The sequence below is a fragment of the Anguilla rostrata genome, chromosome 12 (genome assembly GCF_018555375.3).
Source record: "Anguilla rostrata isolate EN2019 chromosome 12, ASM1855537v3, whole genome shotgun sequence".
Lineage (NCBI taxonomy): Eukaryota > Metazoa > Chordata > Actinopteri > Anguilliformes > Anguillidae > Anguilla > Anguilla rostrata.
In genome coordinates this window covers 10,805,851-10,832,380 of record NC_057944.1, presented here as the reverse complement: position 1 = coordinate 10,832,380, position 26,530 = coordinate 10,805,851, and the positions used below count along the sequence as shown (strand labels likewise).

General features: G+C 40.6%; 1 protein-coding gene across 4 annotated transcripts in view; it reads right to left on the bottom strand.

The window, feature by feature from the left end:
- Positions 1-466: 466 nt before the first annotated feature.
- LOC135236090 (homeobox protein PKNOX2-like) overlaps positions 467-26,530 on the bottom strand; it is a 57,911-nt gene continuing 31,847 nt past the window's right edge. For 2 of the 4 annotated variants that reach the window (XM_064302273.1, XM_064302274.1), the window contains exons 3-12: positions 17,690-17,797; positions 16,564-16,700; positions 13,063-13,234; positions 11,772-11,957; positions 7,462-7,597; positions 6,434-6,531; positions 3,634-3,753; positions 3,116-3,192; positions 1,892-2,070; positions 467-882 (exon numbers count right to left, since the gene is read on the bottom strand). In XM_064302273.1, the coding sequence (XP_064158343.1) occupies positions 683-882; positions 1,892-2,070; positions 3,116-3,192; positions 3,634-3,753; positions 6,434-6,531; positions 7,462-7,597; positions 11,772-11,957; positions 13,063-13,234; positions 16,564-16,700; positions 17,690-17,776 (1,392 nt within the window). In that variant the 5' untranslated portion in view covers positions 17,777-17,797 and the 3' untranslated portion in view covers positions 467-682. Of the gene's footprint in view, positions 883-1,891; positions 2,071-3,115; positions 3,193-3,633; positions 3,754-6,433; positions 6,532-7,461; positions 7,598-11,771; positions 11,958-13,062; positions 13,235-16,563; positions 16,701-17,689; positions 17,798-18,044; positions 18,145-18,857; positions 18,947-26,530 lie in introns of those variants that run through there. The other 2 variants (XM_064302276.1, XM_064302275.1) reach the window with 2 other exon arrangements.

Here is a 26,530-nt window from a genome sequence, read left to right as displayed (position 1 = left end):
TGCATTAAAAAAAAAAAAAACATTTTCAACCAACCAACCAAAAAAATAAAATAAATCCTGTAAAAATAAATCTATAAAATAGATTGAACATACTAGCTATCCTCCAAACATTTGCAAGTGTTTAGCATTACTTGTTTACATTTACATACATTTTTCTGTCTCCTTTCACTTTTTCTCCTTTGATATTAAGGTTGAGCTACTGTAAATCGTGGGTATGGAAACACTGCTTTGTGGAACTGTGGTATCAGCACATCACTTTCAAATAAAGACAAATAACCTGAGAAGTTATACATGATTTCAATAAACTATAATTCACCTGTTGATTGAGAACTCAGCATAAAGTACAGGAGTATTTCAGTTGTTTAGCAAATCTAAAAAATGCGAGACAAGCAATCAATGCATGAACATTTCCCAGATGAGATCCTATTAGCTATAAAACAGTGTTTTTGTGCTTGGGTAAGTCAACTTCTTTTTTTTTTTTTTTTCCTCTTTTTTTTACCAATACATGATTTGTCTCAGTGGAATGGGGGCTGTCTGGGTGTCACGTCTTGTCAGCTTCTTACAGCTTCACCATGCTGCGTGTCCATTGACCTGGACTGTGCTTGCGTTCTGCCATCTTCTCATCCTCCTTATCCCCCTTATCACCACTACAAGCCTTCTCCGTGATCCAGGCCCATGTCTCTCACACCAGCTCTGTGTGGCCGCCCCCTTCCTCTCCCTCTTCCTCCATCTCCTCTTCCTCGTCCTCATCCTCTTCCTCATCTTCCTCCTCCTCTTCCGTCCCGTCCAGCGAGTCATCCGCTCCCCCCAGCATGGCCTGCCGCATGGCCAGGGTGGCGGAATCTGACGAGAGAGGCTGGAGGCCGTCCCCAGCCATGGATCCTGTGGGACAGTGGGATGCATGTCGGCCAATCAGATGCACAGCTCAAACTAAATTACGCAATCATTTTAGTTTTCAATTACCATGGTGATTTTATGTTTCCATTTTTTCCCTCCAGTTTTGATGGCATCTGAAATGTAGCCCTTTCCCATCGCTACAGTGTTCTCAGTCAATTCAATTTATTGTGCTATTGTTCTGATTAGCACGCTAAATTAAAAAGGGATGCAAAGCACTTAGAATGATCAACGCCTTTTATCTGACCTTACAGTGGAGTACATAGAGTTGGTTCGGAATAAGGCTATTTACACCTTTATAAAATAAGCAGTTGGACTGAAATATCAAATATGCTTTCCATATCACTCAGAAAATGAATGGTCTAAAGACCACAGCAGAACACCACCACTGTATGAGTGATTCATGTTGTGAGGAGGTAGTGTGACATGGAAACTTGGGGACTCCATTGCCTACTTTGCCACTTAATCAAAATTACCTTCACAGCTTTTCCATAAACTTGTACAAACCCATTGCATGGTCGACAGTAATGTTCCACCTATCCTGTGAACACATTCACTACTGGTGTAATGTCAAACAAACCACGGTATTGGGAATCTTTTATAATGATGCTGTTCCTTATGACATCATATATATAATTCAAATTTCTGCTTTGAGCATATGAGATACTAACATTTTTTTTATTTTGTACATTGTGTCATTCTGCACTTTACCACTATGACCCCTTTCAAGTTGATGTAATCTTATGATTTTTTTGTTACTACTGCTGTAACGTTTGACCAGTGTCTCTAGCCCCCAATGAGAAAGCACAGAGCAACTGGAGACAGGGTAAGGAAATGAGATGGCATCAAGGAGTGCAACTGAATTCCACAGGAGACAAAACCTGCTGTGTTTGTTCAGATGGCACAGTTCAGGTGACATTTCTTGATTTCCTGTCTGATTCTGGGTCTCGCTGGTGTCAGCAACGAAACAAGGAAGTTGAACAAGGAGGAGACTGACCGTCAGAGTTGTTGGCGGAGTTTGGGCCATGCTTCTGGGCGATGCCTGACATGATGGAGTCAGGCCAGAAGCGCTGGGTGGGCCGGTGCTGGGACTTCATCTTCTTGGCCTTGGGCGTGGGCTCGGGGTTACTGGCGTCCAGCATGGGCTGCAGGATCCGCCTGCGGGCATTAATGAACCTGCCCAGAGGGAGACGGGAAAGCAGTGCATTGTGGGTGCTCTACAACACTGGTCATACATCCTCACATCACTTTTAAATATTACATGTCACTTTATCAGTTTCTACATCTATTTAGATGTGATATTGCATATTTTAGTCTGTGTGTTGATCTACGATTACAGAGAATCTAACACCTGAGACTAAATAAAATAAAAGACAGAATTTGTCTAAAGCAGTTGTTCTCATGTTCTGTCTTTTATTGATAGCATGCACAGCTAATTCTGACATAATGGAGCTTAAGGCATTATATAATTTGTCTAAATATGGAAAGCGCATATAATGCAGTGCGAAAGTGATTTCCTCTGTTATTGCATATCTGTCACATTGAATGGCTTTCCGAATCTTTAACTTTAATCTTTAATCTTTAACTGCAGCCAAACACTACCTATAATTTGATATTAGTCTTTCACATCACTGTGGAGGACTTTTAGCCTACTCTTCTTTGCAGAACTGCTTTAATTCAGACAAATTGGTAGGTTATCCCTTTGTCCAATATTACATTTTGACAATTTGAAACCATTGTGTGACACATTCAGTAATATAGGAAATTAGGAAGGGGCAAATACTTTTTCATGCACTGTAATTGAGAAAAATTAACACCTTGTTAAAATTATGGGATTGCAATTGTGGTTGAAATATATGGAAACCAGCATACACGGGGGGCTCCAGGAACAAAGTTGAGAACCCACTGGTGTGAAGAATTATGACAATTTTACAACACCTCTAGAGGGCGCCAGATTACTGTGAAGGACAGAACAGTTTCAGGAACTGCTGCATTCTGGAAGGCTGTAAAAGTCCACGATATAGTTCTGTGAGAGGATGAAACTCGAGGAAGTGTTTTTACTATAAGCACTGACTCTTTTGAGGACAGACAAATATCTTTGACAAGTGCAAAATAGCAATAAAAGAAAATGTCAATCAAAGGGGAACAGTAATTCAAAGCCAGAAGGAGAGCCACACTATTTCTTGTCAGCATAATTTTACCATTTATAAAGGATTCTCACCAGTTGTTGACTTGTAGTAAGGTCAGGTTTGTTTGTCCTGCTATCTGTCTCTTCTCATCCTCTGTAGGGTATGGATGCTAAGGATGAAAGAGGAGAACTACTCAATTCAAATCTCAATTCCTCTGGCAACTGGAATCTAATTCAGTACCTCACATGAACCCAACAAAGACACCAAATAGTAATAAAACAGTTTATTTATCTCCTTCATAGTCTTCATTATTGAATAGCTTTCATTGTGGTCTGTCCAGGAGTCTAAATAGTGCACATACAGTTTTGGGGAATCAGTGTAGTATAATGGGTAAGGAGCTGGTCTTTTAACCTAAAGGTCACAGGTTCGATTCGGCCTGGACACTGACTCTTTATACTACAAGTACCTTGAGCATGGTACTTAACCTGCTTTGCTTCAGTATATAATACTATACAATGCAAATTCAATGTAAGTGCAGTGTAAGTCGCTCTGGATAAGAGCATCTGCTAAATGCCTGTAATGTAACCCCTGCATCCAGCCCACTGCTCACCATGAGGTGCTGGAAAAGCCAGGAGCGCATAATGTTGGTGGCCTGCTTCGGAAGCACCCCCCGCTTGTTCTTTGACTTCTTATCATCCCCTTCCAGGAGGGCGGCGAGGTCCAGGTTTACCTTGGGGGAAGAATATGGGGGAGTTTTGCGTTACCATAGAAACAGAGACCTCCCGTCACTACAGAAAGAAGGGGGATCAATCAGGCAACAACAACCACACCCTAACAACTCCTGCCTCAATCCACCCACACAAGAACCACATACAAAATATCCATATGCAAATTTTTCAAAACCATGCAAAATATTTTCAGTCTTTTGAATGAACTGATTTGACATTTAAGTTCTATTTATTTCCCGTAAATTGTTACTTTTAAATCACCTGCTTTTTCCTTCACAGCAAGTCTTCCCTGAGTGTTACTCAGAATGCATGCCGGATTGTTCTCCGTTGCTGTATTGTCATCCACACACTTTGAATGTGTTGAGTGCACGTTTTTTCAAGCTGGTGTTCTGAACACAGTAGGACAATTCTCCATTGTTACAAAACTCCTCTTGTCATTGAGTGTAAGCCAAGAACTTGCAAGAAGGTTCAGCGGGGGGGATTTAACATACAACCCAAACTTTAAAGTTAACTGAGCAATGAATAGCAGCCTGGTAGGTTTCAAAGGAGTCAGTCACAGTCACATGCCTTCAGAAGGAGCACAATTTGGGTGAGAGAGTCAAAGCCATTATGAGCGCAACACTGATGTGAATTATCTCAGTGGGAAACGCTTCAACAGCACCAATTAAACAGGCCAAGGAGGACGTATTTAAGGTCTTTTCAGAACCATCTGCGATACACTGCAACTCGAGTCTTCACCCTATCTAACACCGTCACCTAAAATTTATAAATAGGATAGTTTTGTGTGCTGTATTTTACCAAGATTACCAAGTATTAACAAGCTTTAGGTGCTAATCATTGCTAGTCAATGAGATCATTCACAAATCACAATTACTACTCATCTGGCAGGAACAAAATAATCAAAACGAGATAAATGCAACAGTTCCATTGATAGAATCTCCATTAAGTCAAAAATGTTTTAAAAGATTATAATCGCATGCACATCCATTAAATTGTGGTTAAGTGCAGAACAAACAAATTTGCAATCAAATCAAGAAAGAGACAGCACATTATTGTAATTCTCCAAGATGAATTTCATTTATTTGAGCATTGGCAAAATGGAAAATTTACATCAAAGATGGGGCCTGACAAAAATCTTTGATGATGAAACTTTATATGTGTATAAAAAATATACATACAGTCCACTGATACAATATCTAGAAGGTTTTTAGGTCTACGTCCAATCAATGTTTGTGCTTGACTTTGACTTTCTTTACACAGTTTGGCTAGTTAATTTAAATAATTGCTGAATAACTCAAATATTTACATTTTATTGTGGGTCTAAGTAAAGTACAAACTTTTATTGAATGCAACCCATCAATGAATAGTGTTATGAAAGTACAACAAGTAAATACAAACAAATGACCAAATAAAGGGTAGATAGGCTAAATAAATTAAAGAAATACATTTTAAAAGTCCAGAAAGTACAGGCTGGCTGATGACATTGAAATGTATTTTACTGCTAAGTACCAGTAAAACAGAGCTGGTTGCCATTACAGGCATGTGTCACATGGAAAACTCTCCTTCCCTACCCCCAACTCTAAGAACATGGGTTCCAGAACCAGGATAAATGAATTAGCAAAGCAGTGGGAGAATGTCATTTCCAAGCAGTTGTTCGGGATGTACAGTAGCTTTTTTTCTAGGATGCATGCGGTGGAATTGCTTGGTGGGATGCCAAGAAATCCAAGAAAGCCATCGCTGACTGTCAAACACAGGCTCATATGGTCAAATCCTTAACAAAGCCTTTGTGCTCCCCCCACCTTATCTTTATACCCTGGCTTTCTCATTTCTCAGGTATACATGTGAAAAATCAGATTTATCCGACATCTCTGGGATCTCTGTTTGAACACAAGTTGTTTTTTTTTTTTATTACTCAGGCAATTAAATAATCAATGTGTTTAGTATATACTGTTTTGTACAAATGAATATTCAGGCAATAATTGATGTTTTCTGTAATTGTTGTTTTTATTTTTTATTTTTCAAACCCCTTGTTACTGATGTCCAAATTGGGGGAGGGGTCAACAATTTACAGTAAATCCCAGCCCTGAATTACAAACCCAAGAGCGAATGTGTCAAATTTGCTTGCAAAATTCATAGTCTGTTTTAAAACCTGTCAAAGACATATATTATGCTGTATTATACCCCCTACATTATATTCTGCTGAATTACTTTTAATAATCCCTAGGCAAGGTTTTTTCTATTTTCTTTTTGGCTTCACCATTGAATATCCTGGTATACTGAGCACTACTCTTCCCCTTCGGTCCTGCAGTATAGCAAATCTGATTGCCAGAAGTCACAATTATAGACTACTATAAGCAGATAACATTTGACATCATTTATATATTGCACATTAATATATTAAATTGCATTACAGCTACGTACATTTTTCCCTATTAGTAAAAGTGACTTTAGGTGTTTAACCAGTCATATACTGAAGTGAATTACGCATGTTAGGCCAGGTAGGACCTTACAATCATAATTTCTCTTTCACTGCAGACTCTTTCACTGTTTCTCTGGCACAAGTGCAGCAACATCATAGAGTCAAAGGCAATATGTACTTTTTTTTCCCTGGTTTACGGCAGATTTATTCTTCGGAAGAGAAAGGTTTGCGCTGTGTATTTGGGGCAGGGCTCAAACCCTCACCTGTGCATTTTGGATCTGGATGGTTCCCTGGGGTAACGCCTGGGTCAAAACCTGCCCGTGTGATGTCACCATGGCAACAGGCTGATATAATGTCCCACCTGGATGAAAGACAGTCAGTAGAAGGGTAGTATCATAAGAAAATTATTCAATTCAATTCAAATTTATGTGTATGATGCTTTTTACAGAGAAGTGTCACAAAGACGCTTTACAGAGTAGCAAATTAATCTGGCTCACCTGAAAACAACAGTGCATGCTGAAATAAATCTAGCATGCTATTAAATAACATTAATGATTTTTATAAGGCTTCTCAATCGTATCTTTGTAGCTGTAGTGTTGTATAAAATCAAAATCCCCAGCTTCAGCTGTTCATATTGTAGCAGATGAGTCATTAAATTACTCATAAATTAATCATTAATACTCCATCATGTTGTGTTTTGCTGGATATTTATGAAATGATTACACTCACATCAGGGTTTAAAACTCAAGTGGCATCATAACCATTTCTTACAGGACCTGTACTATGGCCACATTTAAAAATGTAACTGTTCAGAATTTTCTATTTTGCGCTCTTTCAGTACCATGCTGCAATAGTGTGTGCTAGCTGTGTACCACCTAAAACGTTAGAAGTAAGCTTATGTAAATAATATACAACTTAATAGCTAAATCATGATCTCAAGAAACTAAGTTTATCATGGCAAAACAAAAAGATCATTGGCTGTTTAAATAAGAAACAGCTGGTGGATTGACTCTACTGTATCAACATGCTGCAGAATCAGAATTGTAATATTCTTTGCATGTTCTCATGTTCTAAGCCTAATGCAAATTTTAAAAATGCTTAACAGAAGGATGATTATGAAAACATTTTTGATGTATTTTTTTATTTACATTCCTATTGTAAGTCCATGCATCACTAAGCTTTTTCTCTATACAAGGAGTCCTCAAAACAGGACATGCTTGCCGTGAGAGAGAGACAAGGTGTCCACCTTTAGCAACTGCCCATCAGATACTCATTCTGAAGGCCAATTCACCTGATACTACTTGTGAGTTTATGGTGGTCATGGCAACGCTCCCTTGTTGTAAGGGACTGGTGGGTACCACAATGCCTGAGGGGTTGATGGAACTGGAGACTGTCGTCATGGAAGCAGATGAGGTTTGCAGCATGTCCTTTGAGGGATGAAGAGAAAAACAAACAGAATCAAGATAGGTGTAAAATGTATGCTTTTATGTACGGGACTTCATTAAGGTACTTCACTAAACAAAGATATGAATGTAATATGGATGGCTAAATAGGGATATAGGTGCACTTCACACACAGTCTGCTGGATGTTTTGTCTGCCAAAAGAAATGGCAAGCTGCTATTTCTCATCATCCAAAGAGTGTGCAACATTCAAGGGGTTATCCAAAGACAAAAAGCACTTCACCTCTCAATACTCGCATTGACACAGCTTAAGAAATCAAAATCTTTCTTAAAATTGAGGTGACATATTTTTGTCTTTAGATAACTTCCAGGGTGCCCTCCCTTCCATTCTGTTTTGGATTAAAGGAAATAGCTGCTTAGAATAAGGTCACTTTAGGGTACGTTCACTCTCACTGGACCATTACAGGAGGTGTTCGTTTTGAAGCTCAGCATTAAGCATGAACTCAGTGTCAGCAAGGTGAGGATTCATTAAAATATGTTTAATTTTCCAAACCAAGCAGTTTTAACTGTTAACACCCTCGTTTGACATCTCTGAATACCGAACACAAGTGCATCAACCGTTAAAACATGTCAGATCTATTTATTTGATTTAATTTGGTAATTATTATCAAAGATATCAATTATTAATTAAATCGCCGTTGATAGGCAGAGCAAACTGTTTGGATCAAACGTTATCAAATCAAATTTTAAAACCAGATTAAAATTAAGGAATTTATTAAATCATAACAAATATTCCCATGTAATCTAAAGACGAGGTCCTTAAAGCAAAGGTTACAGACATGGACAGTCACACAAGAAATGAATAAACAAAGATACCAAAACAAACAGTAGCTTACTTGTCCAAAAGTAATCCAAAATGTAAAAACTGAAAGACAGCAGAATATTCCAAAAAATCTAGAGATGAAATATAGAACACCAGACATAGATGCAGAATTCAGATGCCCGCTTCCAAGTTGCCCAAAAACTAATTTAACTAAAAAAAAAAGCCACATATTTTAACTGGTGAAAAAGAGGAGGGGGCAGGGGCATGGACACCCCCTCTGACACATACACACACACACACACACACACACGCAGACACAGGCTCATTTGGGACCTTATACAGAAATAAAGCATTTTATACCCTCAGAGAAAGGACTGCATAGAAATGACTTACAACTGCCCTACATCAGTATCAGTATAAGTATAAGCAATGCAAGAGGCTACTTTTCTATATATGCATTGCACCACACCACATTCAGTCTGGTGCAGACACGCACAATGAAAGAGGGACTGAGAAAAATAAGGAGGTCAGAGTCGGCTCCAGACGGCCTTGACTGCAGCGATGCTCAGGAATCATTTTCGCCAGGTCAGCGGGGTCATCGTGGCTTATTGCAGCTCTCAATCTGAGCACTGTCCCAGTCCAGAGGAGCCACTTTTAGGCATATCAACAGTACAAATCAGGATTTTGACAAGGACTGCCAGAAAAAAAAGAAAAAAAAAACAGTAATAACTGCTGGATTCCATTCACAACTGCTTCAGTCATTTACTATTACTTCTGGTACTCCGGTACAAACTATTTCCACTGATGGTTTTTTTTTCTAAATTTGATTCTTTAAGTGTTTCCCCGTTTTATCCAATTTTTTATTGCCTGCAAGCCAATGACTATACCACATGCTAAAGCAGGGACAGAGGTTTGAGGACAGGTATGGCATGTCTCACTGTTGACAGATGGCAACCTGCAAATTGCATGGTGAAGATGATACAGCACATTAATCTTTACACACTGTGTCTTACAGCTATTACTGCAGTAGATATTGCCACTATTTCTGCCACTAACTGCTACAGTAGCACTGCTGTTATTGCTACAGTAGTTGTAGGGTTTTTATAAAAATTGAGCCTTTCCTCTGCTTATTGCAACTACTGGTGCATTGACCTTGTCCAACGTGATTTGCGACCTGAAAAAGACATAATTGTTTGAAACATGTCTTTTACTGCAAGGTTCAATTCTGAGTGTTCTAACCACCAAACTTTTGCTCAAATTCCACTGCTGGACACAGGCTGTAAATGGCAGTTGGAAAAGGCTATACAGCACGACATGGGAGGCCAAAGCTGCACGGACTGTTTTGCAACCCCATTTTTGGGGAGTGAGACAATCTTTCAAAGAAATTACCCTCCAGGAATACCAGGCTGTGGACATACCAGGTGGAAGGGGAGGGTCCTACCCTGTTCATTAAACAGTGTCATTTATAGTATAGTACCTCTTACTAATATCATTTCCTCAACATTCCGGTTACGTGTTTTGGAAATAAAGTCTTGTTTCGTCCTTCCTGTGACATAATGCAAATCCTTACAGCATTTTTGAGAGCAATGTAACAGGGAGAGAGTAATTATTTTTGCACCATTAAAAAATGAAAATCTGCTTTTCATTTTTTAAATGTATTCCTTGTATACTCATCGCCTATACTACTATTTATTGACACTATTCAGTGCAACCATACAACGCATAATGAATAACCAGGAAAAGTAGGAAAAAATTAAAGCTTCATAACAATATGTCTATTACAATTATAATACATTATGCATATTATATGGCATAAAGAGCTCGTTGATGAATGAACCACAGCGGGTTATTAATAAGGGCCAATGGGAACAAGGGAAGGGCAAAGACAATTCCAGAAAACAAAAAAAACTGTTCCGTCGTAACCACAATCTCTTCAGACAAACTCAGACGTCTCAAGAAATTAGCCCCCGCTCCTCATTACCGCGTCTCACAGTAATTATTTTGGCTTTAAAAAAACAATTAAACATAAAAAAGACGGCAGGCTTTCCATCTCATTAGGCTCACGCATTGTGCGTGTGGGAAAAGTGTCAAAGGAGACGGACACGTCAATCTTCGGGGACCCACACCACTCCTCCAATGTCTCCTTTGTTCTTCGGCACTCTTTAGATTCATCCCCAATCTCATTTTCTCATTATCTCTTTCTCTGGAATTGAAAATAAGTCTCCGTCTCCCCCTTTTATTTTTAAGCGTGCATCATTTTGTGATGCGTCTCGATGGACAGATGTACCTGGTTACCTTGGAAACGTGCATAAAATTCCCCGAAGTTTTCATTTTCCTGCGCAACCTTTGATAAATAAATAAATAAATAAATAAATATCAAATCTCTGCTGTGTGCTGTGTGAATGCCAAGGGAATTCCAGACTTGCATACTGTATGAGTGTGCAGGAAGGAAACTTGGTTCCCTTATCAAAACAAATCCACTCATTTGCTTTCGAAGTCTGGCCCAATTGGATATAAGAGTTGGAGCAGGCTGGGCGGGGGTGCTAAGAGTAGGAATATCTTACTGTGGCAGGGCTCAGTTTGTGGGAGAGGTTCGGGGCAGTCTGAGGACCACGCCTACTGGTTAAGTAGGCACACGCACCTGGAGTGCGTCAGTAATTAATCCAGGTATTTAAAGTATGCTTTCTTCGCAGTAGGTGTCTGTGACCGAGAGAGAGAGGAATGTACCAGCACAGGAAAAGACTGGAAAGTGTTGTGCAGTTTCGTTATTTTGTATTTGATATTTTAGTTTTTTGTGTTGCTTTATTATTTTTATCCCGATCCCGTGAGGGTGAAGGGCAAAGCGGTTTTGTTTGTTTTGTAGAGACTGGAATCTCTCTCTCTCTAAAGTGCCAAATAATGACCAGAAAATCCCGGATTCTCCTATCTCCCTATGTCCAACTCTACTGTTCAGAAACGGGGTGTGTAGCGGTGTGTGACACTAACCAAGGAAGAGCATAAGCTTCACAGCTGTGTAAAAGACCTGCCATAGCATATATTATGAGGTCACAAAATGCTACAGGTAGTGTTCTTGTTTCACTATCAGGTAATACAAGCTTAGTAAAATAAATACTAATTGCGCACATTTATAAACGGTTACTATTGTCCACACAATTATTTCAAGCCAATACTCTTTCATAACTGTACAATACACACTGTATATGCATATACTCGTGGAATGTGGGGGGTGTTGTTTGTGTGTATTCTAAACAGAGAATGTTCAAAAGTTTTGTTTTTTTAAAATATATCAAAGTCTCAAGGGTGGGGAATTCACTCAATTCCCAGGACAATATGCGATTTGCTTGCAGTACCAAAACCAACCAGAGGAGTGCTCTCACCTGATGCAGGTTGAGGGACGTTTGCGATGGGGAGTAAGGTCCTCCCAGGTCATTCCTCAGCAGGTTATCGCTGTGCATCTTAGTCTTAAGGCAAGTGATGTATCGATTGCAGAAGTCTTTGCAGAGTTCGTTGACCTTCTCGAGCTCCAACAAGTGGATGCGGAGAACCTGGATGGCCTTCACCATCTGAGGAGAGAAAAGAGAGGCAAGTCCATTATAATGCCATAAGGGTCTCCACAGGGTCACCTGCTATCCGACAAGATTCCTTTAAAAACAGTGACTTCCAAACAGCAAAAACTTGAGCCTTAGGCATACAAATCTTAGAGTTATATGGCTTTATGAAAAATAAAATAGTGGATATTATTATATTCAAACAATAGATGCAATTGTTGTTAGAACTCATGTGTCAAATAACCTAAATGTCATTCTTTAAACTTAATGTGTCAAGTAACCATAAATATTTAAAAATACTGAAAGTGCATTTAAGACATTTTGTGAATACGTTTCCAGATAGTTTAAAACTCTTTTTACCCAACCCCACAGTGAGCTTTCAAAATCAGTACCCAAGGGCAGGGGAATGGCGGAAAACGTGCGTCTCCAAAGACAGGATAAATCTGGCAATTACTGCAGCTCATTTACTCCGGGCCAGAGGCCGTCCCTCTCGGTGCCCGGCCGCGCAGTATAACTGTCCTGGCAGAGACTTACAGCACAGCGCGCCAGGGCTTCCTGTACCCAGCGCCTCATAAAGCACACAGACACGCACTTCAACTGAATGAGCTCTCATTGGACCAGTGGCCCTGTAATGATGAGCGCGGCACAGATACGAGCCGCCCGCCTCCTGAATGGTAATCACAGCTGAGTATCACAAAAGGGAGAGCAAGGGGCTCGGGGAAAGGGAAGACAGAAGGAGAGTATGGTGCAGTTTCACGAAAAGGGATCATTGATTCAATTGTACCCTGAGGCGTCGATTCTCCTGTACAGTCACACAGACTTGCTACCGCAGCAATTTCTTGATTATGGTTTAGCATCTTGGGCTGCATAAGTAAGTGTCACACTGCTTTAACTCTGTTTGGGTCATTGGCTATTGTGCAAAAGAGGTGTGGAGTGATGCTCTCAGCCTCCATCAGCTGGGGGTGCTGTAATGGTAAGTGTGTGTGTGTGTGTGTGTGTGTGTGTGTGTGTGTGCGTGTGCGTGTGCCTGTGTGTGTGTGTGTGTGTGTGTGTGCTTGTGCTTGTGTGAGCATGCGCATACTCGTATTGATAAAAGACAAGGGTCAAAACACAAACTGACCAGGTTGTCCAGTTCAGGGTCCTCGCTGAAGAAAGGCTTGTGGTCCTGCTCCTGCTGGTGGACGAAGTTCTCGATGTCTACATCGAAGCTAGCGGAGGTTATGCACTCTGACCCCTGAGTGGCCTGCTCACACTTCTCAAACAGCAGTGCCAGCAGGGGAAACAGGGGGTGTCTGGGAAAGGTCAGGAGGTTGTCAACTCTTTTGCGTGACAAATTTAATAAATATTTAGCAAACTTTTTTTTTTTTGTGAGAACAATTGTTCATCAGTTAAATTTGATGTTTTACACTACAATTATAACAGACAGGTGCAGAACAATATCAGGGAACAGAGCAGACAATGAGAGTGCATGACTAAACATTCTGAATATGTTCGACATTTCTGCAAACTGCAAAATTCAAACCTCAAAAATCACAATGCACATTTCGAAGAAGAATCAATGTCCACATTAACAATTTATTTCATGCATTTTGATTTAATACAGATATTTATTAGAGTGCGTGTTAAAGAAAAACATGTTTGGCATGACAAAATAGGTGTTGTGAGCGCAGGTGATCTTAGAGTGCATGGGGGGAGGGCAGTGTGTCTGGAGAAGGAGAGGGAGGTCTGTTGTCTGGGGGCACAGGAGGCTGAGCAGGAGGCCAGGTCTCTGGCTGAACCCCACTACCCTCAGTAGCAGCCTTCCATAGCTCCATGTATTACACTCCAATCTAACTCATCCGGCTCTAATGCAGTTCCTTCCAGGGTATGTGTGAGGAATATTAAACAGGGTGGAATCCACAGACCCTCCATAAACATTCTGAGGACCAGTTACAGCTCACACACACACACACACACACACACACACACACACACAACCTGGCATAGGCTGTAAGGATCTTCAGGAAAACAGCAAATCTGGAAAGACGCTGTAATGTAATGTGATGCAATTCACACCTCTATAAAAAGTAACACTGGAAAGCCCTGGAAAGCACTGTCATGAAGAGCACTTATTCCCAAGGCCCGGATCTAGGGGCAGGGGGCATTACCTTCTTAATCCATTACCTTCCATTACCTTCTCTTCCTCAGCTATTTAGCTGAGGAAGAGAGCAAAGAGGAGTCCTAGTTACAACTACCATATCAAAATGCCTTATATAAACAAAAAGTGGATCTCAGAAGAGAAAAGAGAAACTGTACCAGGAAAGAAAGGTACCCAAGTTGCCAGGGTTGGATTGCTTTTTATAAAAGCAATCACCAAACTCGCAACTTAACCGTGTCACAAAGTGTCTGACTAACAACGCAGCAGTGCTAACCAGTAAACCTTGAACAACATATTTTGAATACGGATAACCGTAACCCACATGCGTTTCTTTAAGATGGATAGATAGCTAGTTCACATTTTTAGACCCAGATCTGCTGAGCCACTCGCCATGAATTAGGTACTAAATTGGGGGGCTCAAGCTCTCTTAACTCGTGTATTCACAGCTCATTCAAATTAATGTTCATTCAAAAGCACTTTCTTTTTGAATGCCACAATGCTGCCAATGGCTGTGTAAATATTATGATCAATAAACAACACAAATGTCAGACCAATATCTGCATTTATAGAACGCAGTGTATTTTCCCTCTGCATTTTCACTCTTCTTGTCTGTGCAAAAAATGCAGAATCTGATATTGAGTCTGATATTAACCTCTTAATGCACCACAGGGAAATATGGCAGGCAACAAGTCTGCCACAGGAACTCTAGGGTCAGTGCACTCAACACAGCCTCAGCCAGTCCAAATCCTGTTCTCTTTAGGCCTGTGATCCAGGCCTTTTATTAGGTCCAGTGGTTAGGTAATGGCCACAGCTGCAGTGATTACAGTGCAGCACCGCTGTGGCCATACCTGTGTGTGGACATAAATATTAAAGAAGTAGATTACATATAAGAATAGTAAAAGCAGTACTACTCAGTTATATTCTCATGTCATAAAATTCTTATCAGTATTTTCTACTATAATCAGTTTTTCAAGAGAACCTTATAAAGGGTGGAAAAAAATGAGTTTTAAATTGATAAGCACACCCAATTTGCATTTCTCTCAACTTTCAAAGTGCGAGGATTTTGTGTGGTGGCAATTGATGGAACTCTCTCTCCCCCAATTGAAAAGCATTTATCCTTTTAATTCTAATCTGCAGATTAAACTTTGAACTGAATGCAGACATTCACAATAGTCATCACAAAGAATTCCAGGTTCAAAACAAAACCTATTGAATAAAATTGAAAATGTATTGTTAAAAACTTCATTTCATGTTTTCTGCTGGATTGTGTCTAGTGCTGCACAGGATTTTGTGCTCATTGACACACAGAGACAGAGTGGCAGTGAGAGAGCGGGAGAGAGAGACGAAGGGAGGGAAGGAGAGAGAGAGAAAGAGGGGAGAGAGATTTCTTAACCCGCAGGCTCCCCCAGGCTGGCTGACTCTATCAAAGGGAGCCCTGACTCTCTGAGGAGCTCTGGGTCTCAGCCCCAGGCCTGGAAAGGCTTTGACAACACTAGGCCTCTGGGGGCATGCTGGGGAGTCACAGAACCCTACAGAGCAGGTGGGAGACTCAGCCAATCACAGGCAGGACTCAGCCAATCACAGGCAGGGATTAATTATTTAAAAAATGTTTCCTGTTTGCTTCAATTTGTTTTGATGGGCAGGCTCATTAAAAGGAATATTATATTCTCGTTCAAAAGCATGGCTTTCAGCTTCAGTTTGAAACATGGAGGTTAATTTCTTTAATCGATGCCATATGTATTTATAATTTTTGAGCAATGATTAATTTAAAAAAGGGGTGGGAATCGATTGCAGTATGAATTTAAAGTTCAGCCTCAGGGAGATGAATCAATGTCCCATCCTAGTTACCATAGTGGTCCTCGTTCTGGATCTGTGTTGTTTTTTAGTTGCAAAAATACTCAAAAAATACATTTTGGATTTATCATTTTTGGTTTTTTGAGGCAGCTTGTAAAGCAAATAAATAGGGTATTAGCTGCATATCCAGGTAAAGAACCATGCGCAGTGGCTTTGAAGCCATCCTCCTGTACTAAAGGAAGAGCTCAGTATAAAGGTTCGATAGACTAGAAATAAAGTGGCAAGAAATCCATCAAAATGCAGTGCACCATACCCTCCAGTAGGTACCGTAGAATGCCAAGTACAAAGACAGTAGGAATCACATCTTAAAACTGTTATGATCAATTGACAGAGGATACAAACCTCAAACTGTATGCCAATTATTTAATGGAACCATTATGTTACTACCACTGTCAGCTAAATTACTGGATTTTATTTGAAACAACATCTATGGAATAAAAACCCTTTATAAACTTAAAGAATTTAAAATTCATACAGTCATATCCAAAAAGACACTTTCACAGTTTTTGACTTCTCAGACAGACAACAGGAAGTAGTCAGGAAAAGTACAAGCTCATGCTTGCTGGAAGTCCAAACCAAACTGATGATCCATGGGGTGAGATGTGCAAGGTGTGGCAGTTATCTGCGTACCTGTAAACAGCTTGCTTGTCCGACTCCAGCTGGGCCTGAGGGTCAAGGGTCACACTGACTGGGGTGGCCCCTGCTGCCGAGGACGCCGGGATGTGGACCGGCTGGGCCTTGGAGTTTGGTTGAGTAGTGCCTGTCATCTAGGTAACACCAACACACCAAAAGAAATGTCACCCACTGTACGAGCCTTTTTTCTCTCTGCACAACACTGTACTTGCAGAACATTTTTTCCTTTCCTGGAGCCGGAAAGAAAGGATAAGATAAGTCGCACTCCTTATTGCGCCTCGTTTGAACACCTGCCGGAAAATGCCAGAAGGAAATTTATCTTTTGCAGAAGTTGGAATTCATCTCGCAGTCATGTGCCTGTATCAACACGTTCGCTTTATCCTGAAGATAGCGCCCCCACACACTAGCCCTCCCCTGTGTTCTCATGGGCTTAAAGCCAGACTGTCACCTTTATCGGATTTTGGCCTGATTTATTTTTTCCCCCAAATATTTCCTTTCACAGCTTCTTGCTCCCATTAAGAATTAAAGCTCTTTATTGAGGTATGTAAGTTCTTACACATAAAAGGTATCCTACAGCAGGCTGTAGTCTGTTTTAACTATATTTATATTTTTGAATAGAAAAAGAGAGATTTTTAATAGAAATTTCTGAATGTTTGCAGCACAAGTAAACAAGAATGATTCATTCATTGGTTCAAATAACATGGTAATATTCCAATTTATTTAAACTGGGCTTTTATGAGATTTATTTCCCAATCTTTTCTATATGTACCTTGCAGTGCACCAGGGGGCATTGTCATGCTGACACAGGAAAGGGCCTTCCCCTGTTGGGGAAGCACAGATCCTTCTAGAATGACAAATTATGCTGTAGCACTAAGATTAGCCATCACTGGAACTAAGGGGCCTAGCCCAAACCATGAAAAACAACCTCAGCCCCAGATACTTTTGGTCATATAGTGTATGTATACCCAACCTTACTACTACCTCTAAACATGAAAAGCCTTCCAGTAAACATCCATTAAGCTCCTCAATGCACTAATACTGGAACTTCTTTTTTTGTTTGTTTCTCACAGTTAAAGCTAGGATTGGTGTTAGCTATCCTGTTTTACTTGATGAGTGTTCGTACCTGTTGACTTTCTTGGTATGATGGCGGGGGGACACTCTGTGTGGCCATCATTGTTAGTGCAGGTGCTGGGGGCACATGTTGCATCATGGGATAGCTTCACATTGAGACCTTACAGAAAAAAAATGTAAGCAGTAAAATAGCTGGATTTAAACAAATTGAAGCCTATCCTTTTCTGAGTTTGATTACAGGCATATGCTGCAACACTGTATTTAAAAAAGCAAAGATAAGTTTGATTGGTAACACTCATTTTACAATGCCTCAATTATTAGTAAAATAACCCAATACAATTAAATGGAAAATATTTCAGAGAGGATGTTACCAAGTAGCCTATTTATAGTGGAAAATGATCAAGTACCTGATTAGTATTTGGCAAAATCACTGGGAAAGGAATGGCATATTTGTACCCTAACAGAATTACACATTTTTTACAAATTTTACTCAACCAGAGTATCTAAAATATATTGCCATGGTTTTGGCTGATACCACCATTCCTTTTCCTTCCTCCGCCTTTTCTTCAGTTATTACGGCCATTGGTTTTTTCATGCGCCTTTTCTTCAGTTATTACGGCCATTGAGTTCTCCATTTTGTTGATTGAATTATACACATTCAAATTTCTTTTTACAATTTGCACCTGTTGGTGTTCTATTTAAACCTCGAGCAAGCCGATAAGCTTTGCTTCAGTGTCACTTACGTTGCACGAGAGCCGGTAATCTATCAAGGTAAAAAGGTAAAAAGGTAAAAAGGTAAAAAGGTAAAAAGGTAAAAAGGTAAAAAGGTAAAAAGGTAAAAAGGTAAAAAGGTAAAAAGGTAAAAAGGTAAAAAGGTAAAAAGGTAAAAAGGTAAAAGGTAAGATACTGATGGGGCTATAAATTAGAGAGTTTGCTAATGGTTGTTGGTAGTAGTAACTGAACTCAGAATTCATCTTTAGGTGTTACTTCAGCTTCGGTTCGGTTGTATTCTTTGAGTTGCTCCGCTTTCTGCTCAGGCGTTTTGTTTTATTTTCATAAGTTCATACTCCTTAGCTTTAGTTTTTTTCAGTACGTGTTGTTTTGAAGCTCTTTGGGATTTTCCCTTAGGAGTATTGTTTTCCTTTCCGTTATTTTTCCGCTGTCCTTTTGTCGGGTTAGTAAAAGCAAAAGGGCCAGAGGTGCGGCCTGCATGGACTGACCTGTATAAACTGCCCTTGCCGTAAGTATGCAGGGTACTTGCAATGGAGAATTCTCCATGGGGTTCTGCCAGTCGGTGCATTTGTCTCTCTCGTGAACCTCACAGTGGGCAGGGGCTGCCCTTTCTGTGGTGCCAGAGGGACAATTTTCCACTGATTCACAGACTGTGTTAGGCTGGGTACATCATGAGCTCATTAAACCGTTAGTCACTGGGCTAATTAACATCCAGTTGAACAGGGGCTGGTCTCTAAGCTGGGGGTGGGCCAAGGACAGGGTCCCTGAGGGTGGACCTCTGCATAGGCAGTGTCAAAATAATCGCCTGACAATGAACATCCCTAAGGTGAGGTAATACAGACCCCCAATCTCACTGGTTCACTTGGCTCCCACCAGCTTATCTGCCCATGATGCCTACCAGACCTCCATTCCGCCAAGTCTGGTCCTTCCCTTCTGCATGCCTGTACTTCCAGGTCAAGCCTGCTGTCTGCTCTGGCTGTCCTGTCTGTATTGGCTGTCTGCATACAGTATACACACGATATACATTTACCACCCTGTCTGCAAACAATATAGTCTATACACCAACGTCTACTGCCTTGTCAACACAAGCTATGCTCAAGTTAATTTACCATCATGTCTATGTACAACATGCATCTCAAACAATTTACTGCCCTGCCTGCATAAAAAATGGAGTCAACATCTACCGCCCTGTGTACACGCACATGCTGTAAACACTGGATTCACTTAGCACAGCTACAGCACACTCATCAATTTCAGAAAGACAAACTACAAAACCACCGTTTAAGTTTGTGGTTTTAAATGATGCAATTATCTTCCAGCGTAAAATATCTGCTTACTGTTTTACTGGAAAGCAGAGCAGGGTAGGTTGGGTTTTTGGAACAATGATTTTCAAGGAGACTCAGACTGCTCTTTCTAAAACATTTCCTCGGCTCCCAGCAGAACCAGCCCCCCCCCCCCCCCCGAAACAATAACCATAAATATACACCCCCCAGAAAGTTACGATCTGTGTCTTACAGACGTTCAGCATCCTCTCGCACTCCCCTCACCGAGCATATTTCACAAGTCAGCAGAGTGAAGCTTTATCTCGTTAATGTTTATTGCTCCGCACTGTACAGGGCAGTGATTAGAAAAAGTTCCCTTGTAAATATGAAATGATGATTTATGCCTGCGCAGTACTGAATGAACCTACAGAATAGCAGGGGGCTGGACTCCCCCCGCCGACTCCATGGGGGTGGGGTGGAGGGCAACGGGGGGTAAATATGAAGCAATCTACCATGGTTTGTTTTTGTTTTTTTTCCAGGACAGTACTGAAGAGGATCCTGGAGAGCTCTTAACCTAGTGATGAGTGAGGCTTCATGATCACAACAACGCGTGGGGCCAATGCGTTCAAACAGGGAACTTGTACAACACTGGAAAACAACATTCTAAAACTGCATAAGCAATCGCATAAACCCTCTTAGCGCTTTGCTGTGCAGAGTGTGAAAGTATTTTGTTCATGAAGGTTCACTATCAGTTACACAGCTTGACCCCTGACCTGCAACCCCCCCAAGCCTTCACCTTTCACCTTTCACCTTTCAGCCAAAAAGGGACGCATCTCTGTGCTAAATGTGTATATAGCAAGCAAAGGGAATACACACATTGAAATGTAAGGAGTGTTCACACTCGGTCATCCAAAAAAGCGATGTAAAAAAAAAAAAAAATCATTCCGCGTTGGAAATTACAGTACAAAACAGCTGAAGGTGGTTTCACTGGTAACCAGTGAAATGTTATGTTTTAAACAACTTTGGATTGCATAGTAAGCAAATTCAACCGCTTGAATCAATATACCAGCGGTAAAATGATTTAAGTACCAGCTTGGTCACTGTAGCAGTCGGGCCGTAGGAGAAGCAGATTGGTCTCAGCTGGTGGAGAGAGCAAACGCACCTGGGTTGCGTTGGCTAATCAGCCCAGGTGCTTAAAGGTGTGCTGCTCTCCACAGTTCGGGGCCGAGACCGGAAGTGAGTTTCTTTATTTGAGTTTGATTTAATTTCATTTTTGTTTCTCACTTCCTATCAATGTATCAAACGGTTGGTTGTGACACACCTGTTGTTTTGGATATGTCTTTGATCGATTTTATTTGGATTTCTTGGCCTCATGATGGCCTGATTTATTGGCACTGAGGGTTAATTGGTCCTCATGTTGAGGGACAACAGCATCAGATTCAAAATGGAAATTCCACTCCTAGAATCATCTCTAGGCCATTTGTCGGCTTTCTTGTACATTCCTGTGCATTAACTAATTATGCAGAGACACAGCTGGCCAAGAAACAGCTGAGCAGTCAATTGTCCAATTTTTTTTGTTCCCCTAAAATGGGGGACTATGCATAAAAACATCCTACAATATGTATGAAAATACCCTCAAATTAAATCTGACAGTCTGCTCTTAGCCCTCATATACACTGTTTTATTTCAAATCTAATGTGCAAGAGTACAGAACCTAAAACAACAAAATTGTGTTTAAATGCACACTGCACTGTATATTTCAGGAAACCAAGAGGGTGTCTCCAAATTAGCTATTAATTCCCATTTTTCTATGAGTTTTGATCATCTAACTCCAACCCCTGTCTTGAGAAGTTGCAACTTTGTGGGCTCCACCGGTTGTCAGTGGAGGGAATAACATGCCTGGCAAGTGAGCACACCTGAGAATAATCAGGCAATTAGTGCACCTATATAAAGGGTCTGGTGGAGTGCACCAGTGTGGAGTGTTTAAACCTCTTTCTCCCACTGCATTTAAAAAGGCAGTTTTCACCTGGGTGTACTACTCTAAAATAAAGCCTTACAACTTTGTGGCAACACACAGCAGAGAGCTTATGGCATTATTTGAAGTGCACATGTGCCTCCAAGACTATGTATTAAAATTTATGAAATTTTAATTATTCATGGTATACACAACATTTACATAAAAATGCAACTGTACTGTTTATTTCACAAATTTCACTTGAGCTAGCATCAAAATTATTATATACTGTCAAAACATTTTTTTAAATTGTGTAGATAACTGAAAACAGTGAAATTTTGTAATGGTTTTTCCAAGATGTTGAAAAACCTCCCCAAATTGCACATTTTGTATATATGGTTTGGATAATGTTTTCAACACCACAAAACTGGCAGGAATTATAACTGAAAACTAATATTACTTCGTGTTGAACGTGTTTTGCTGCAAACGGTACTGCTGTGAACGTCAGCCATCTGTTTCAGAGAATTTGTCCATTACACGCTTTGCAAAAGAGAGAGAGATGGTTTGTACCTATGGCAGTGGTAGAGGCCGATTGTAGCTAGCATTTGCAAGTGTGTTGTTCTCATTCCCAATGGGCTAATCAATGGGAAATTATCTGATGTGAAATCGTAAACATCAAAAAAAAATTATCTGCGCTATTTGCACAAAAAGCTCAAGCAACTAGGTGAACTACTAGCCGAACTTGATAGGTCATGCTGAAAAGCTGTTGTACGAGTGGCGTACTAATAAAGATAACACAAAACGCACTTTTACTGTGAACTTAAATGCCCTCCAGTGGGGCCATAGCTTTGTCAAGGCCCCCATCTTCTAGCAAAACCTCCACTTTATAAACATGAAAATGAAGCCTCTAATTGCGATCCGCTTGTTTGAGCTCCTCTGTCCCAGCTCAAAACCTTTTTCTCCGATCTGCCATAATTTATAAATACATTTTAAAGCACAATGGCAAATTGTTAGGAGAACCAGCTGGCTTTTCGACCGCACACAGTCACTCACAATCTGCATGACGCAGAGTCCCCCCCGGCAGTGTGCAGTTAGATCACTGGACCCATTGACACCAATCAGGGCTCATTTCAAAGGATACAGTCTTGTTTGATTAGTTCTGCGACCTGATTGACTTAAAAGTAAACCCATTGCTGTTCATAAAAGCAAATGTCTGATCCAAAATACTATTGCACTAAAGACAGCATGGCATTGTCAGATAAACCTGCCATGTTCTAAATGGATTCTTGTTGGGTTGAGTTGAAAATAGCACCTGACCTAGCTAACGGCATTAGCTGGAATACGAGGAGAGGCATTTTGGATTCCAGGCACAAGTACATAGGCAAAGGAGCCAGTTTTGTATATTCTGAAAGTGAATGCAATTTCAAGTACATTACATATGAACATTTAAAACTTTTTTCTGAATGATTTATTTGGTGAACTGAGGTACTGTTCCAACAGCTGATAAGGTATACAACTTTTTCATGCAAAAAATAAATGAAACCAGGTAACCATAGAAAGGACAAAAAGTTTTATGATGTGGGTCACTGGCTGAACTACTGGAATTAAATTTCTGAAAGCATCCAAAATGACCACATAAAATGAAATAAAAAATATTCCAGATATCTTGATCCAAGTAGATGATATTTAAGTGCTTAGAAATATTTTTAAAAATTATCTAGTATTTCAAAATAAACTAAATGGAATAATTTTATTTGCACATGTATTTTCCTCATAAATATTGGACATTGGTGCATTTGAATGCCCTCAAAATATTTGAAATGATTATTTGACCCAGGTCTGAATGCAACCCAGACTGAGATGGTTCAATTAAATAGTTTTCTTTTGGAAAGGCTTCTAATTTTGTGACGTTATCCCCGTTACGATGGTCATGACCACCCCAGAATACTCAACACACTTAAGAATGATGCTTGCCTCAACCCAACAGGGGGCGCTGTTCACCCTGATCTGATCCCACGGCTTTGGAAGGCTACGGGGCACTCAAAAACTATCATCTATTTATGGATCACAGAGGTAATGGTGTCATCCGACACATCAACACCTGCGGCTCCACAATATTTCATTTTTAGACATCTGAGAAGTATGTGAAAGATGACACCACAGAGGTTTCTGGCAGTGAACGTGAAGAACAGAAACTACAGCAGATTCCGAGTATTACAAACTGGATAGTCCGTGCCTGTAATTAGTAAACTGATTGCTAACTGCGACTGTGTGCTTCCTCTGCATTGTTTTCCGTTGAAGGGCATCTTTAGCATAATCGGTCCTCATTTTAATTGCAAATCCATTGAGTAGGTTGGCAATCAAATGGAAAATTACACATTAATTGATGAAACTGGAGATTAAAGGATTCCAATTATTGTGCAGTATTTTGGGCAGCCCTTGAAGTGTCAGTCCCATAATAGGTGCATTACCAAATTCCGCAAATTAACAGACAAAAATCAGCAAATGCACTGACAGGTATGCTCTGAAACTGTATCACATGCAGGTGACAGCACAAAAGGGTGCCTGAAGGTATGCACATGTCCGTACACACACCCACACACACAAACACAATCACACACGCACGCACACACAAATGCACAAACCCAATCACACACACAGACACACGTACACACACATACGTACACAAACACAATCACACACAGAGAAGCACAGACACACACACACATGCAATCACACACAGATAAGCACACACACGCACATATAGACAAACATATTCACACATGCACAAGCTCACATGTACATAGCACAGACTGTAGAAAAAATATTATCTATGAAAAAGATCTACACTTTATCACTTGGTGGCCAATCAGGGCAAAGATGCGCTTTTGTGATCCAATTTGCCATTACTATTTTTAACACCCACCCATTGAGGTTGTGCTTCACGGCCTGGCCCCTGTTAGGTGTAAGCTCGTGAAGATGGGGTTGAGTGAGGCAGCTATGAACACTATCCAGCATTCTTTCTTCGAGAAACATTTTCAGCAAAGGAAAGACGGCCTGCAGAGCTTAAAGCTCGCTAATAACTCATAGAACAACGGGTACCTGCACCCTGGAGTTATACTTCCTTATTAGCTTTGCTTTAAGCTGCATATAGCAACCCAATCCCCCATGTCCCCTGATGCAGAACAACTGACCAGTGGAACTTATGGCCAATCAAGGGGGCTCTGTCTCAATTGTCAGCCATTTCCATAAGTGAAAAAGAGAGACAGGACAAACTGAGGGGCCACAACCACCCTCAGAGCTCGGTTCATGTACACTAGCTACCAAATACTGAACCCAGGAGATGGTCAATAAATATGAGTGCTTCTAGCCACAGTCAGCGGTGGTCCCTATATAAGAAAGTGTTCAAGCAACAGCTCATTTCTGGCTGGATTCTGAGCTCAACGGTGTCATTGCATCAAGCAGATAAAACCATAAAAAGGCACATGGAAAACTCCAAGACGCTGCTGTACAAATGTCCAGCACACCCCCTCAAAAATTGCCCAAGATGTTGCCAAGCCTCGAGCAGAGTGGGCACGGACCCCCGCCGGAGAGGGCAAGCCCTACTCTCATATGCAGTTAATCGCACCAGTGCACCAGTGGGAAAGCCTCTGTGATGTAACCACTTTCATTTTTTCAATGAATGTGATGTGTTGGTTAGTCTTAAAAGGGAAATTTAGATATGCAAATTAGGATTAAAGGAGTAAAGGAGGGTTAAATATTTATCTCAGGTGAACCCCGGAAGCTTGCTTCCCCCTGTGGTGAATGGCTGCCCCCCCCAAACACACACATACATACACACACACACACACACACACAGCTCTAATGTATAAGAGGATTCTCTGCAGCCACAAAAACACATGTAGTGCAGAGTGCAGAGAACACAGCTCAAATACAAATTCACAGAACTGGATATGCACTACATGTGTGGACAGAGAAACAGAAACATCATGTCACATCTGAAAAATGCTGGATTTCACCACCATGATATGATTTGAGTGTAAACAGAGCATTAGTTCCTGGGTAGGGGATAGAAACCTAGTGTTTGGGATCGGTGGGAGATTGATTCCGTTCATGCCAGGGGAATCTGCCCAACCTTTCCTCTTGAAAGGCTAATCTTGCCATCAATAACTCACAACACAACCCCTGACCACAATCGTTGGGGTGTCTGATAACGAGGGATAATTTATACAGTGCCTGAGGGATGATGTGTATTGATGTAATGGAGAGGCAAACACAGTTTCTCTCTCTCTCTCTCTCTTTCTGTCTCCCTCCCTCCGTCCCTCCATCTCTCTCTGTCTCTCTCTCTTGCTGTCTCTTTTACTCTCATACAAGCACACTCACTTGCTATTTCCCTCGCTCGCTCTCTCTCTTTTGCAATCTCTTTCTCCAACACACACACTCTCTCACACACACAGTCACTCTCTCTCGCTCTCTCTTGCTATCTCTCTCTCTCGCACATACACACTTCTGAATTAAAATGGCAGCTAATTAAAACATAAACATTTTTTGCTTTACAGCAGCACTTCACAACAGTAAGTGAGCGTACTCTACACACAGTGGTATGGGAGGACATGTAGCTAAATCAATACTCAACAGCACATCTGGGTCCAACGAAAATGGACAAATACATGTGTTTTAGCATGAGGTTTATTTTTAAAGGGCAATCAATCACATATTTATGTATTTTCAATTCACAAAATCCCACCAGTGCTTCACTGCAAGAGGAGCCAGATAATATATTACATTCTTCGATTCCAAAAAGAGCCCTGAATTCTTTTTATAGCAATGATGTTATTTTGCTTTGGTCTATACTCATTTTACACACAGAGCATGTGATTGAATTTTTCATTTGAATTTTTTTCCTGAGATAAACTTGTATCCGTTGCAACTTGCTGTACAAAAC